Below are 14,580 nucleotides of genomic sequence, written 5' to 3' on the forward strand. Positions count from 1 at the left end.
TATATATATATATATATACCTAAAAACAAAGATGATGTGACTTACCAAATGAAAGTGCTGGCAGGTCGACAGACACACAAACGAACACAAACATACACACAAAATTCAAGCTTTCGCAACAAACTGTTGCCTCATCAGGAAAGAGGGAAGGAGAGGGAAAGACGAAAGGATGTGGGTTTTAAGGGAGAGGGTAAGGAGTCATTCCAGTCCCGGGAGCAGAAAGACTTACCTTATGGGGAAAAAAGGACGGGTATACACCCGCACACACACACATATCCATCCACACATATACAGTGTATATGTGTGGATGGATATGTGTGTGTGTGCGAGTGTATACCCGTCCTTTTTTCCCCATAAGGTAAGTCTTTCTGCTCCCGGGACTGGAATGACTCCTTACCCTCTCCCTTAAAACCCACATCCTTTCGTCTTTCCCTCTCCTTCCCTCTTTCCTGATGAGGCAACAGTTTGTTGCGAAAGCTTGAATTTTGTGTGTATGTTTGTGTTCGTTTGTGTGTCTGTCGACCTGCCAGCACTTTCATTTGGTAAGTCACATCATCTTTGTTTTTAGGTATATTTTTCCTTCATGGAATGTTTCCTTCTATTATAACCATATATATATATATATATATATATATGGTTATAATAGAAGGAAACATTCCACGAAGGAAAAATATACCTAAAAACAAAGACGATGTGACTTACCAAATGAAAGTGCTGGCAGGTCGACAGACACACAAACGAACACAAACATACACACAAAATTCAAGCTTTCGCAACAAACTGTTGCCTCATCAGGAAAGAGGGAAGGAGAGGGAAAGACGAAAGGATGTGGGTTTTAAGGGAGAGGGTAAGGAGTCATTCCAGTCCCGGGAGCGGAAAGACTTACCTTCAGGGGAAAAAAGGACAGGTATACACTCGCACACACACACATATCCATCCACACATATACAGACACAAGGTATATATATATATATATATATATATATATATATATATATATATATTAGGGAAACATTCCACGTGGAAAAAATATATCTAAAAGAAAGATGATGAGACTTACCAAAATCGCTGGCAGGTCGATAGACACACAAACAAACACACAAAATTCTAGCTTTCACAACCAATGGTTGCCTCATCAGGAAAGAGGGAAGGAGAGGGAAAGACGAAAGGATTTGGGTTTTAAGGGAGAGGGTAAGGAGTCATTCCAATCCCGGGAGTGGAAAGACTTACCTTAGGGGGAAAAAAGGACAGGTATACACTCGCACACACACACATATCCATCCGCATATACACAGACACAAGCAGACATTTGTAAAGGCCTTGTGAAAGCTGTTTTCAGGTTGTTGGTGTAATGGTTCAGGGATTCCGGACTGGAGCAAATTTGTTTGCCACGAAGACCTAGGCTGTAGGGAAGGGACTGTTTGATGTGGAATGGGTGGCAGCTGTCATAATGGAGGTATTGTTGCTTGTTGGTGAGTTTGATGTGGACGGATGTGTGAAGCTGGCCATTGGACAGATGGAGGTCAACGTCAAGGGAAGTGGAATGGGATTTGGAGTAGGACCAGGTGAGTCTGATGGAACCAAAGGAGTTGAGGTTGGAGAGGAAATTCTGGAGTTCTTCTTCACTGTGAGTCCAGATCATGAAGATGTCATCAATAAATCTGTACCCAACTTTGGGTTGGCAGGCCTGGGTAACCTAGAGGGCTTCCTCTAAGCGACCCATGAATAGGTTGGCGTACGAGGGGGCCATCCTGGTACCCATGGCTGTTCCCTTTAATTGTTGGTATGTCTGGCCTTCAAAAGTGAAGAAGTTGTGGGTCAGGATGAAGCTGGCTAAGGTAATGAGGAAAGAGGTTTTAGTTAGGGTGGCAGGTGATCGGCGTGAAAGAAAGTGCTCCATCGTAGCGAGGCCCTGGATGTGTGGAATATTTGTGTATAAGGAAGTGGCATCAATGGCTACAAGGATGGTTTCCGGGGGTAACAGATTGGGTAAGGATTCCAAGCGTTCGAGAAAGTGGTTGGTGTCTTTGATGAAGGATGGGAGACTGCATGTAATGGGTTGAAGGTGTTGATCTACGTAGGCAGAGATACGTTCTGTGGGGGCTTGGTAACCAGCTACAATGGGGCGGCCGGGATGATTGGGTTTGTGAATTTTAGGAAGAAGCCCAGCTTTAACCAACACTTTTTGCCTTTTTTCACACCAGATCTCCAGTTGCTTTCTAGTTCTCCTTTATCTCTTCCCATATATTTTTATTTTCATTTTCATTTCAGCCTCATGTTACACTTTCCACCTTCTAATACCATGTCACCCTCACAACACTCCCACAGTGGCCCCATTAAGTTTTATTTACATTCCCTCCGTAAACATGCCTTCACCTCAGGCTTGTCTGAAATTTGGCATTACCCCCAAAGGCCTCACACTTAAAGTTCCCATCTCTGGCTGCAACCCTTCTTTCCATCAGTCCCTATACCAGTTCCAAACTGAACAATCCATCGCCCTCACCCACCTAATCCTTCACCTACACATCAACTCAGCCAACGAACACACCCGTCAACTCCTATCCTCAATAAAAGTCCTCAATCTTTCCTGTCCCACATCCACACCGGCTGTTCAGAGCATCCTCCTACAGGCCAACCGCAAATTAAAACAGCATGCCACCCTCCACCTCAAAAAACTATCCAATCTCCTGGTTTCCCACCTCCGGAAAGGCAACTCACTCACCATTCACAACCTTTCCAGCAAACCTCAACCTCCTCTCATTGCACACAAACCCAGTCTCTCCCATCTACTCAATCTCCCACTTCCAGCTCCACTCCCTCCAAAACCTCAAAATTCCAATCAACACAATCTGGAACCACAACACCCTAATTCAGTAGTTAACCTTTCCTCCAAGCCTCTATCCCAATCCGAAACGTCTGTCCTATCCAAAGGCCTCACCTTCAGCCCCACTCCCAGATTCAACCAAACAGCCCTGGTCAAAGATTTACTGTCCTACACTCGTACTCTCTGCTGGAAATATCACTTTACCACAAAGAAAAATGATCCTAATCCTACTCCTAATAATCCAACTCCCCAAGACACTATCCAAATTGAACCCTGCCTGGAACAGTTCCGTCCTCCGTCACAGTGGGACCCACCTCCTCTTCCTCAAAATCACCCTCTCCAAACCTTCCAGGAATTTCTGACTTCCAGCCTTGCCTCTCAATCCTTCTTAAAAAACCTTAATCCTACTCCCAAATTCATCACTGCTGAAGCCCAGTCTATCCGCGATCTGAAGGCTGACCAATTCATCGTCATTCTTCCGGCGGACAAGAGTTCCACAACCGTGGTACTTGATCGTCGGGAGTATGTGGCTGAGGGACTGCGTCAGCTTTCAGACAACAGCACATACAACGTTTGCCAAGGTAATCCCATTCCTGATGTCCAGGCGGAGCTTCAAGGAATCCTCAGAACCTTAGGCCCCCTACAAAACCTTTCACCTGACTCCATCAACATCCTGAACCCACCGACACCCCGCACCCCTACCTTCTACCTTCTTCCTAAAATTCACAAACCCAATCATCACGGCCGCCCCATTGTAGCTGGTTACCAAGCAACCACAGAACGTATCTCTGCCTACGTAGATCAACGCCTTCAACCCATTACATGCAGTCTCCCATCCTTCATCAAAGACACCAACCACTTTCTCGAACGCTTGGAATCCTTACCCAATCTGTTACCCCTGGAAATCATCCTTGTAACCATTGATGCCACTTCCTTATACACAAATATTCCGCATGTCCAGGGCCTCGCTGCGATGGAGCACTTCCTTTCACGCCGATCACCTGCCAGCCTAACTAAAATCTCTTTCCTCATTACCTTAGCCAGCTTCATCCTGACCCACAACTTCTTCACTTTTGAAGGCCAGACATACCAACAATTAAAGGGAACAGCCATGGGTACCAGGATGGCCCCCTCGTACGCCAACCTATTCATGGGTCACTTAGAGGAAGCCCTCTGGGTTACCCAGGCCTGCCAACCCAAAGTTGGGTATAGATTTATTGATGACATCTTCATGATCTGGACTCACAGTGAAGAAGAACTCCAGAATTTCCTCTCCAACCTCAACTCCTTTGGTTCCATCAGACTCACCTGGTCCTACTCCAAATCCGATTCCACTTCCCTTGACGTTGACCTCCATCTGTCCAATGGCCAGCTTCACACATCCGTCCACATCAAACTCACCAACAAGCAACAATACCTCCATTATGACAGCTGCTACCCATTCCACATCAAACAGTCCCTTCCCTACAGCCTAGGTCTTCGTGGCAAACAAATTTGCTCCAGTCCAGAATCCCTGAACCATTACACCAACAACCTGAAAACAGCTTTCGCATCGCGCAACTACCCTCCCAACCCGGTACAGAAGCAAATAACCAGAGCCACTTCCTCATCCCATCAAACCCAGAACCTCCCACAGAAGAACCACAAAAGTGCCCCACTTGTGACAGGATACTTTCCGGGACTGGATCAGACTCTGAATGTGGCTCTCCAGCAGGGATACGACTTCCTCAAATCCTGCCCTGAAATGATATCCATCCTTCATGAAATCCTGCCCACTCCACCAAGAGTGTCTTTCCGCCGTCCACCTAACCTTCGTAACCTCTTAGTTCATCCCTATGGAATCCCCAAACCACCTTCCCTACCCTCTGGCTCCTACCCTTGTAACTGCCCCCGGTGTAAAACCTGTCCCATGCACCCTCCCACCACCACCTACTCCAGTCCTGTAACCCGGAAGGTGTTCACGATCAAAGGCAGAGCCTCGTGTGAAAGCACCCACGTGATTTACCAACTGACCTGCCTACACTGTGAAACTTTCTATGTGGTAATGACCAGCAACAAACTGTCCATTCGCATGAATGGACACAGGCAGACAGTGATTGTTGGTAATGAGGATCACCCTGTGGCTAAACATGCCTTGGTGCACGGCCAGCACATCTTGGCACAGTGTTACACCGTCCGGGTTATCTGGATACTCCCCACTAACACCAACCTGTCAGAACTGCGGAGATGGGAACTTGCCCTTCAGTATATCCTCTCCTCTCGTTATCCGCCAGGCCTCAACCTCCGCTAATTTCAAGTTGCTGCCGCTCATACCTCACCTGTCTTTCAACAACATCTTTGCCTCTGTACTCCGTCTCGAGTGACATCTCTGCCCCAAACTCTTTACCTTTACAAATGTCTGCTTGTGTCTGTGTATGTGCGGATGGATATGTGTGTGTGTGCGAGTGTATACCTGTCCTTTTTTCCCCCTAAGATAAGTCTTTCTGCTCCCGGAATTGGAATGACTCCTTACCCTCTCGCTTAAAACCCACATCCTTTCGTCTTTCCCTCTCCTTCCCTCTTTCCCAATGACGCAACCGTTGGTTGCGAAAGCTTGAATTTTTGTGTGTATGTTTGTGTTTGTTTGTGTGTCTATCGACCTGCCAGCACTTACATTTGGTAAGTCACACCATCTTTGTATATATATAAAAACAAAGATGATGTGACTTAGCAAACGAAAGTGCTGGCAGGTCAATAGATACACAAACAAACACAAACATACACACAAAATTCAAGCTTTCGCAACCAACGGTTGCTTCATCAGGAAAGAGGGAAGGAGAGGGAAAGACGAAAGGATGTGGGTTTTAAGGGAAAGGGTAAGGAGTCATTCCAATCCTGGGAGTGGAAAGACTTACCTTAGGGGGAAAAAGGGATGGGTATACACACACACACACACACACACATCCATCGGCACATATACAGACACAGGCAGACATATGTAAAGGCAAAGAGTTTGGGCAGAGATGTCAGTTGAGATGGAAGTACAGAGGCAAAGATGTTGTTGAGTGACAAGTGATGTACGAGGGGCGGTAACTTGAAATTAGCGGAGGTTGAGGCCTGGTGGGTAATGGGAAGAGAGAATATGTTGAAGGACAAGTTCCCATCTCCGGAGTTCTGATAGGTTGGTGTCAGTGGGAAGTATCCAGATAACCCGGATGGTGTAACACTGTGCCAAGATGTGCTGGCTGTACACCAAGGCATGTTTAGCCACAGGGTGATCATCATTACCAACAAACACTGTCTACCTGTGTCCATTCATGCGAATGGACAGTTTGTTGCTGGGCATTCCCACATAGAAGGCTTCACAGTGTAGGCAGGTCAGTTGGTAAATCACATGAGTGCTTTCACACGTGGCTCTGCTTGTGATTGTGTACAACTTCTGTGTTACAGGACTGGAGTAGGTGGCGGTGGGAGGGTGCACGGGACAGATTTTACACCGGGGGCGGTTACAAGGGTAGGAGCCAGAGGGTAGGGAAGGTGGTTTGGGCATTTCATAGGGATGAACCAAGAGGTTACGAAGGTTAAGTGGACGGCGGAAAGACACTCTTGGTGGAGTGGGGAGGATTTCATGAAGGATGGATATCATTTCAGGGCAGGATTTGAGGAAGTCGTATCCCTGCTGGAGAGCCACATTCAGAGTCTGATCCAGTCCCAGAAAGTATCCTGTCACAAGTTGGGCACTTTTGTGGTTCTTCTGTGGGAGGTTCTGGGTTTGAGGGGATGAGGAAGTGGCTCTGGTTATTACCTTCTGTACCAGGTCGGGGGATAGCTGCGGGATGCAAAAGCTGTTTACAGGTTGTTGGTGTAATGGTTCAGGCATTCAGGACTGGTGGAGATTTGTTTGCCACGAAGACCTAAGCTGTAGGGAAGGGACCGTTTAATATGGAATGGGTGACAACTGTCATAATGGGGGTACTGTTGCTTGTTGGTGGGTTTCATGTGGACGGATGTGTGAAGTTGGCCATTGGACAGATGGAGGTGAACGATGAGGAAAGTGGAATGGGATTTGGAGTAGGACCAGGTGAGTCTGATGGAACCAAAGGAGTTGAGGTTGGAGAGGAAATTCTGGAGTTCTTCTTCACTGTGAGTCCAGATCATGAAGATGTCATCAATAAATCTGTACCCAACTTTGGGTTGGCAGGCCTGGGTAACCCAGAGGGCTTCCTCTAAGCAACCCATAAATAGGTTGGCGTACAAGGGAGCCATCCTGGTACACATGACTGTTCCCTTTAATTGTTGGTATGTCTGGCCTTCAAAAGTGAAGAAGTTGTGAGTTAGGATGAAGCTGGCTAAGGTAATGAGGAAAGAGGTTTTAGGTAGGGTGGCAGGTGATTGGTGTGAAAGGAAGTGCTCCATCGCAGTGAGGCCCTGGATGTGTGGGATATTTGTGTATAGGGAAGTTGGGTTGGGTTGTTTGGGGTAGGAGACCAGACAGCGAGGTCATCGGTCTCATCGGATTAAGGAAGGATGGGGAAGGAAGTCGGTTGTGCTCTTTCAGAGGAACCATCCTGGCATTTGCCTGGAGTGATATAGGGAATCATGGAAAACCTAAATCAGGATGGCCGGTCGCAGTATTGAACCGTCATCCTCCCGAATCCGAGTCCAGTGTCTAACCACCGCACCACCTCGCTCGGTTTAGGGAAGTGGCATCAATGGTTACAAGGATGGTTTCCGGGGGTAACAGATTGGGTAAGGATTCCTGGTGTTCGAGAAAGTGGTTGGTGTCTTTGATGAAGGATGGGAGACTGCATGTAATGGGTTGAAGGTGTTGATCTACGTACGCAGATATGTTCCGTGGGGGCTTGGTAACTTCAGTTTATTGCCAGGATACTGAGAAAATGCAGTCAGTTTATAAAGGAAATTGCTTAAAAATCCCTTATGCATCATATCTTAGAATATGTCTCAAGTTTATGGGACCCATACCATTTAGTATTAACAGGAGACATTGAACATATACAGAGAAGAGTGACACAAATGGTTACAGATTTGTTCAACTCAAGGAAGACCATCATAGAAATTCTGAAGCACTTGAATCAGCAAATGCTTGAAAATAGCTACAAATTATTCCATATAAGATTACTTTTAAAGTTTCAAGAACCAGTATTAAGTGAAAAATCTAGAAATTTTCTTCATCACCCCGCATATCTCTCTCTTAGGGACCTCACAGACAAGATCAGACTAATTACAACAGTCACAGAGAAATTCAAACAGTCATTGCTCCTGCACTTAAAACGTAACTGGAAGGAATATTTACATGTGGTACCTCACTAATTGTCCTCTGCCGTGAACTTCACAGTGGTTTATGGAGCATGTATGTATGTGTAGATATAGATTCTAGATAGCAGAGAAACAAACTACAGAGTGGTAAGATCTCCTTAAATGTTTGTGTGGTTCAAGAAATAAAAAGAAAAGTGTCTGGTTAACAATGAAACCAATCGCATTATGAAAGTAATGCAAGTTGATGAGTACTAAGCCATGTGAAGTCTGAAGAAAGGAAAGATGATGATGAAATTTTAATGTAGATGGTTACGATTTTAAGAAAGTAACACAGCAGTTTTAGGATATTGTTCATATTCCTACCTGGAGTTTCCATTGTTTGAGAAAATAATACAAAATTGTTTACAGAATGTTTGTGCAATAAGATAACTCACCAAAAGTTGAACAATGTCATAGTTGTTCTGTTTTCAAAAAAGATAGAGATATGACATGAAAAGCTATAAACCTAACAACCTTGTGTTTACATTATACAAGATATTCATAAAAATTATTGTTGGATAAAAAACACTGTATTTTAAATAACTAAACTGGCTATAAAAAAGGACATAGCACAACAGACAATTTACAAGTTGTGATCAAAATTATGGAATAGAGTAATGGGTATGAATTACTGCATTGTCTTGCATTCATAGATTTTGAGAAAGCATTTGGGTGATCTAGAGGTCTTGGAGTAAAATGAACAGAGTTTACTGGTGGTAGATTCCACTGTGTCTCAGACAGAAAACTTACAATCATGAAAGTGAGGTAAGGTGCTTTACTACAAAAAATCATTGAAATCAGTGAGGGTTTCCCAGCTGCCAACAGAGAGATGCATATTGGCAATTATCAGCAGAGATGGGAAACAAAGAAGTGGATCAGGACATACTAATGTTACAATAGGAATGAGATCATTCATCAATAATATGTTGGTAGAAATTTGCATGAGCCTTGTTTCAAAAGAGTATCATCATTTTTTTGTAATGTGATTATCTTAAATATGGAAAATCATGAATTCATTTTGATTGAAGTGTAGATGAGTCATTGTATATATAGCAGTGGCAGGAGATCACACGCACAAAAAGGTTTAACTTTTATGAGCTTTCAGAGCCAGTGGCTCCTTCTTCTGGCAAAAGAGTTGAAAGGGAAGGAAGAGGAGTGAATGAAAAGGACTGGAGAGGTTTAAGGAAAGGGGTACAGTTCAGAAAAGTCACCCACACTCCTGGGTCAAGGGAGACTTACCGGACAGGATGAGAAGGAGAGACTTTCCACCTTCTCATCCCATCCAATAAGTCTCCCCGACCCAGGATTGTGGGTGACTTTTCTGACTGTACCCCTTTCCCTAAACCTCTCCAGTCCTTTTTCTTCACCCCTCTTCCTTCCCTTTCAACTCTTTTGGCAGGAGAAGGAGCCAGTGGCTCTGAAAGCTTGTAAAAGTTAAACTGTTTTGTGTGTGTATTCTCCTGCTGCCGCTGGGTGAGTAGATTTTTTTATCTATCCATTTAATTATATTGTCAATAATTGATTATTTTCATTGTTATATACATAAAAATCCACAATATTTGATGTATTTACTAGAAATGTTTCAAAATCGTTAAACCACTTGAAATTACTTTCATGAATCGAAAGTGAAAGCACTTCATGTGCCATACTTATGCCAATAAGTGTGTTAATATAATTTTAACTGAAGTCTAACATGATACATCATAGAAATTCTTGAAATTAGTTTTTTCAACTGTATCAGTGGTGGTCCAAGAAAGGTTTCAAAATGCTTATGGAGATGACTACTTATTGACAAATTAATTGTGTTATTGATACATACTTTTTTGGATGGGGCCCACCTTTAGTTCATTGCAGTTGCAGCATCATTAGTTGGCTTTTATTTTATGGCAGTTAAAGATAAAGAATGTTCTTTACTCTTTGTGTACATGTAAATCTTAGTTTTTAAAATAATAATTACAGATTTTTGGAGAAACACATAAATTATGAATTCATACCTTTTTACCGCATGGTGTGGTTTTCCTGATGTATTACATTTTTACAGTGCTGTTTTCTTTCACATTTTGTCATCTGCAACCTTATACACTTTAATATACCTAAAAACAAAGATGATGTGACTTACCAAATGAAAGTGCTGGCAGGTCGACAGACACACAAACGAACACAAACATACACACAAAATTCAAGCTTTCGCAACAAACTGTTGCCTCATCAGGAAAGAGGGAAGGAGAGGGAAAGACGAAAGGATGTGGGTTTTAAGGGAGAGGGTAAGGAGTCATTCCAGTCCCGGGAGCGGAAAGACTTACCTTAGGGGGAAAAAAGGACAGGTATACACTGGCACACACACACATATCCATCCACACATATACAGACACAAGCAGACATATTTAAAGACAAGAGTTGCCCAAACTCTTGTCTTTAAATATGTCTTTAAATATGTCTGCTTGTGTCTGTATATGTGTGGATGGATATGTGTGTGTGTGCCAGTGTATACCCGTCCTTTTTTTCCCCTAAGGTAAGTCTTTCCGCTCCCGGGACTGGAATGACTCCTTACCCTCTCCCTTAAAACCCACATCCTTTCGTCTTTCCCTCTCCTTCCCTCTTTCCTGATGAGGCAACAGTTTGTTGCGAAAGCTTGAATTTTGTGTGTATGTTTGTGTTCGTTTCTGTGTCTGTCGACCTGCCAGCACTTTCATTTGGTAAGTCACATCATCTTTGTTTTTAGGTATATTTTTCCTTTGTGGAATGTTTCCTTCTATTATAAACTTATACACTTTAATGTAGACAAGGCGGACCCCATCCAAAAACATGTTTTGTTAAAGCAAACATGTAAAAAGAGCTTCAACCCCAAGATGATTATGTGTTATTGATCTCAAGTCAGTTCTACTGCTCCCAGTTTTTATATTTTATGAAATGTGGTCACTTTGTCCGTCTGACAAAAAGTTTTAAGTAAGGGGAATATTAGCATATTTCAGTACTTTTACATCTCATTACAAAGTTAAAAGAAATCTTGCATTTTTTTTCAGCCCTGACAACCAATATGTCATACTTGGCATGCAAGATGGAAAAATTCGCATTAACCGTGTTAAACCAAACTATCGTGATATGACAGATTACTGGCTATTATCAATGCATGATAATGATAATGGAGTTATCACACGTCTCTGCTTCAGTAATGATCTTTCATACATGTTTTCTTGTGGCTATGATGGAAATACATATATGTACAATTTCAATCTAGAAATTCCAATGGATGTTGCCACAGATATAAAATATATCATGCGAATGGGAGCTGTAAGTTTCATTTATTTAAAGTTGTATTAACTTTAACTAAGTCACAATTTTAGCCCATTGTTAAATAAGGAAGTAATAGTAAGTTGAAATCAGCTTACTTTACGGATATTACTGTATTAAATATATTGCAACCAACCCTGGGAGTTTTCTGTCTGAAAATTGATGACAACTTTAGCAGTTCATTTTACTCATACATCTGTACTTTGTGGGCATGGGGTAGTGATATTTACTCCCACAGCACATGTAGAAGACCGTGTGACTTTCGGGATGACAGCCAGTGTCCAGGAAGGTGACTACAACATGCATTCCCAGCTTTTCTGACACTTGTACTCGGACTATGGCACACAACCCCACTGCATCTGTCATGTGATAAGCATGTTGTGTCATCTGCGCCCACAGACAATGGACAGTGGAGTGTTTAGCTGCAGTAGCCAGCTCCGTGATGAATGACTGCATTCCAGCGGCCGCTGGTGTGTAGTGCAGTGGTGTCCACAGCATGATGGTGAAAGATGGCTGCCGTGTGTGTGATGCAATCTGGTGCCCCTTGGGCAGGAATTTGGCTTGCTGATAGCATGAGCCTGGGATGGCCTGCTGTGCTGTGGCTCAATATCTGGGAGTAAGCTTAGTGCAGAAAGTAGGCACCACAATGGTGACTTACAAAAAACACAACTATCTGTACAGGTTAACAGTGCACCTGTTCTGCCACTGTACCACTTCTAGTCACGTGTACAACACTACTGAAACCCTCAATGGAGAAAAACCTTTTCCTGTCCTGCAAGAACTGTGTGCTACTATCATGTTGGCAAGTTTTGAGCAAGCTGTACCCCTAGCAATAATTCAACAGCTCTGTTACTGTAATCTAAATGCCAACTACCATGTTTGCCAGCTACCAGTGGCTGCTGCAGTACTTGAACACATATTTTCACAGACACTACACTATCCCCCTTCCATGGGAAGACCCAGCTTGCAGGCTCCCACTTTAGACCAATCTACAACAGTGTATTACATTTACAGATAAATTTCCATTATAACAGTATCTGGGGGCTTAATGCGCAGGGTTCAGAGACCGTATTTAACTTACAAAGCTTACTTCTTTGACTTCCTCTTACACTACTAGGCTACTTATTGCTACCCCCCTTAATGATTCATTAATTCCTTTGGAACCCACAACACATTGCGCCTGTACACTTTCATATCCTCCCAGTCATATGCCATTGGCAATTCTCTCTCCATGCTCACATGGCTTGTTCTGTATCTTCGTATTCTCTTAAACTGTAGAAAATACATTTATCATCAACATTCATGCTACAACATTCCACATACACTCACTTTTATGCCCTCGGCATCCTGTCTACCATAATCTGTCCACAAGTGGATCAGGTTGACATGTGCCATTCCATCTAAATTAGATAAAGGCTATGCATAGAAGAATCAGAGCCACTATGGTGCTATGTAGTGTGATGCTCAAGGTCACAATTGCTTATCATTACCCTTCCCTAAATAGCTTAACATGTGGTGTCAACTGTTCTACTGAAATCTGCCCCTCTTGTGCTTCTATTAATTGGTTCAAGGAATGTATCAGATGTAGTTTCAATGTACTGTTAAGGATGGTTTGATTCTACATTGGAAGTACCTCTAGTGGTTGATCTGGCCGGTACAACTGTGTCTGTGTGGTCTGTGTGATGTTCAACTTTGCAGTTTGCACAACTGTGGCTGGTAGATGGAAGGCTGGCCATATGTCACTTGCTGTCCCACTGATCAACAACCCACTACAGCTCAGCTTCACTCCCCATGCCTTTGTGAGCCTTGCTTGTTCATAGCACCACTACCACATCATATCCTGAGTAAATACAGTTAACACTGTAAGCTGCAAAAATCAATTAGATACCACAATGTCTGACAGATAGTCTTGTTCCCATGTTTTCTGCCCAAGAATAGCTGCACTGCACACGTGTTTTCACCAGTTTGAAGCAGTTGGGCCAGGCATATTGCAATCTGCTCTCTCTGACAGTGTTCTAGTTCCCCTCTGACATTATTACATGTCTGTCTCCTTCTGAGATTAACAATTCACCAGCTGCCCTTAACATGTATAAATTTCTCTACTGAGCACTGTAATCAATCTCAGCTCTGGTGGCAGTTCCCCCTGAACTTTTCACTCTGGCGAGAACAGTATGGTACACGGCCATCCGTGAATTGTGTGATAAATAACTTTATGTAAGCTCACTATTACCCATATACTGTGTGCTAGTGATTGTAACAGCCTTGTTATAGTGACTTACATAAAACACATCCACCTATGCTTGCATGATTCCCAAGTCTGGTTTTACAGTGTCCTTTGAAAGCGTTGCATATTCCATCACCTCAGTCATCAGCTTCCATAGCATACGCATATTGTTTAACACTCAGTATCCAGCTTGTTGAACATTGCGTGTGCAACGTAACTGCTTGCTGGTTCTGCATAACAATCATTTCCCTATAGTGAGAAAAGTGATCTATTATTCTCAACACTAAACAGTTTCCTGACAGAGTCCCATTAAATGGTCCTAACACATCTACCTCAATCATTTGAAATGGCTTTGACACTTGTGGCAGTCTCTGTAATGGTATGGTATTCATTTATAACTCAAGTCACACACTGCACACAATTTCTGACATACTGATCTGCATCTTCCCTTCTATGTATATCTCACAGCCACCTTATGGTTTATTGACTTGCACCATCCATGACCAGACAAAATGTGATCATGCGCCTTTCTCAGGACTTCCTCCTTTGTCTTAGCCGGCAACATTACCCGCAGACCAAACCTTGTTACCTGGTTAGCTTACACATAAGACCATCACTCATGCCGAACTGCTGTTGCTTCCTGGAAAGCTTGCAGTCACCCTCAGCATTCTGCACAGCTAGTCATTCAGCAAGTGCACGGCCAAGCATTTACTACCTTTCTACTCAAAGCTTCTACATTTCCATGTGTCTTGCTTGGCCTGTTGATGACTTTGTAATTGAATTCAATGAGTCTTAACGCCTATCCTACTTAAGGATGTATAAGGCTACATCTATGATAACTGGTATTTGACTTCTCATTTAGAAATTAAAAAAAAAAAAAAAAATCATATTTCAGGGTTTCTGGAAATTCAACCCGCAAGGGAGTGCAACAGAGGATGAATATTAT

The 14,580-nt window shown here is 43.1% G+C and overlaps 1 protein-coding gene across 1 annotated transcript in view; it reads left to right on the forward strand.

Annotated features, from left to right (window-relative positions):
* Positions 1–14,580, forward strand: part of LOC126092749 (cilia- and flagella-associated protein 44) — a 668,515-nt gene that overhangs the window by 250,334 nt on the left and 403,601 nt on the right. The window contains exon 12 of the mRNA XM_049908475.1: positions 11,143–11,410. Coding sequence (XP_049764432.1) covers positions 11,143–11,410 — 268 coding nt within the window. The remainder of the gene's footprint in view (positions 1–11,142; positions 11,411–14,580) is intronic.

The sequence above is a fragment of the Schistocerca cancellata genome, chromosome 7 (assembly GCF_023864275.1).
Source record: "Schistocerca cancellata isolate TAMUIC-IGC-003103 chromosome 7, iqSchCanc2.1, whole genome shotgun sequence".
Taxonomy (NCBI): Eukaryota; Metazoa; Arthropoda; class Insecta; order Orthoptera; family Acrididae; genus Schistocerca; species Schistocerca cancellata.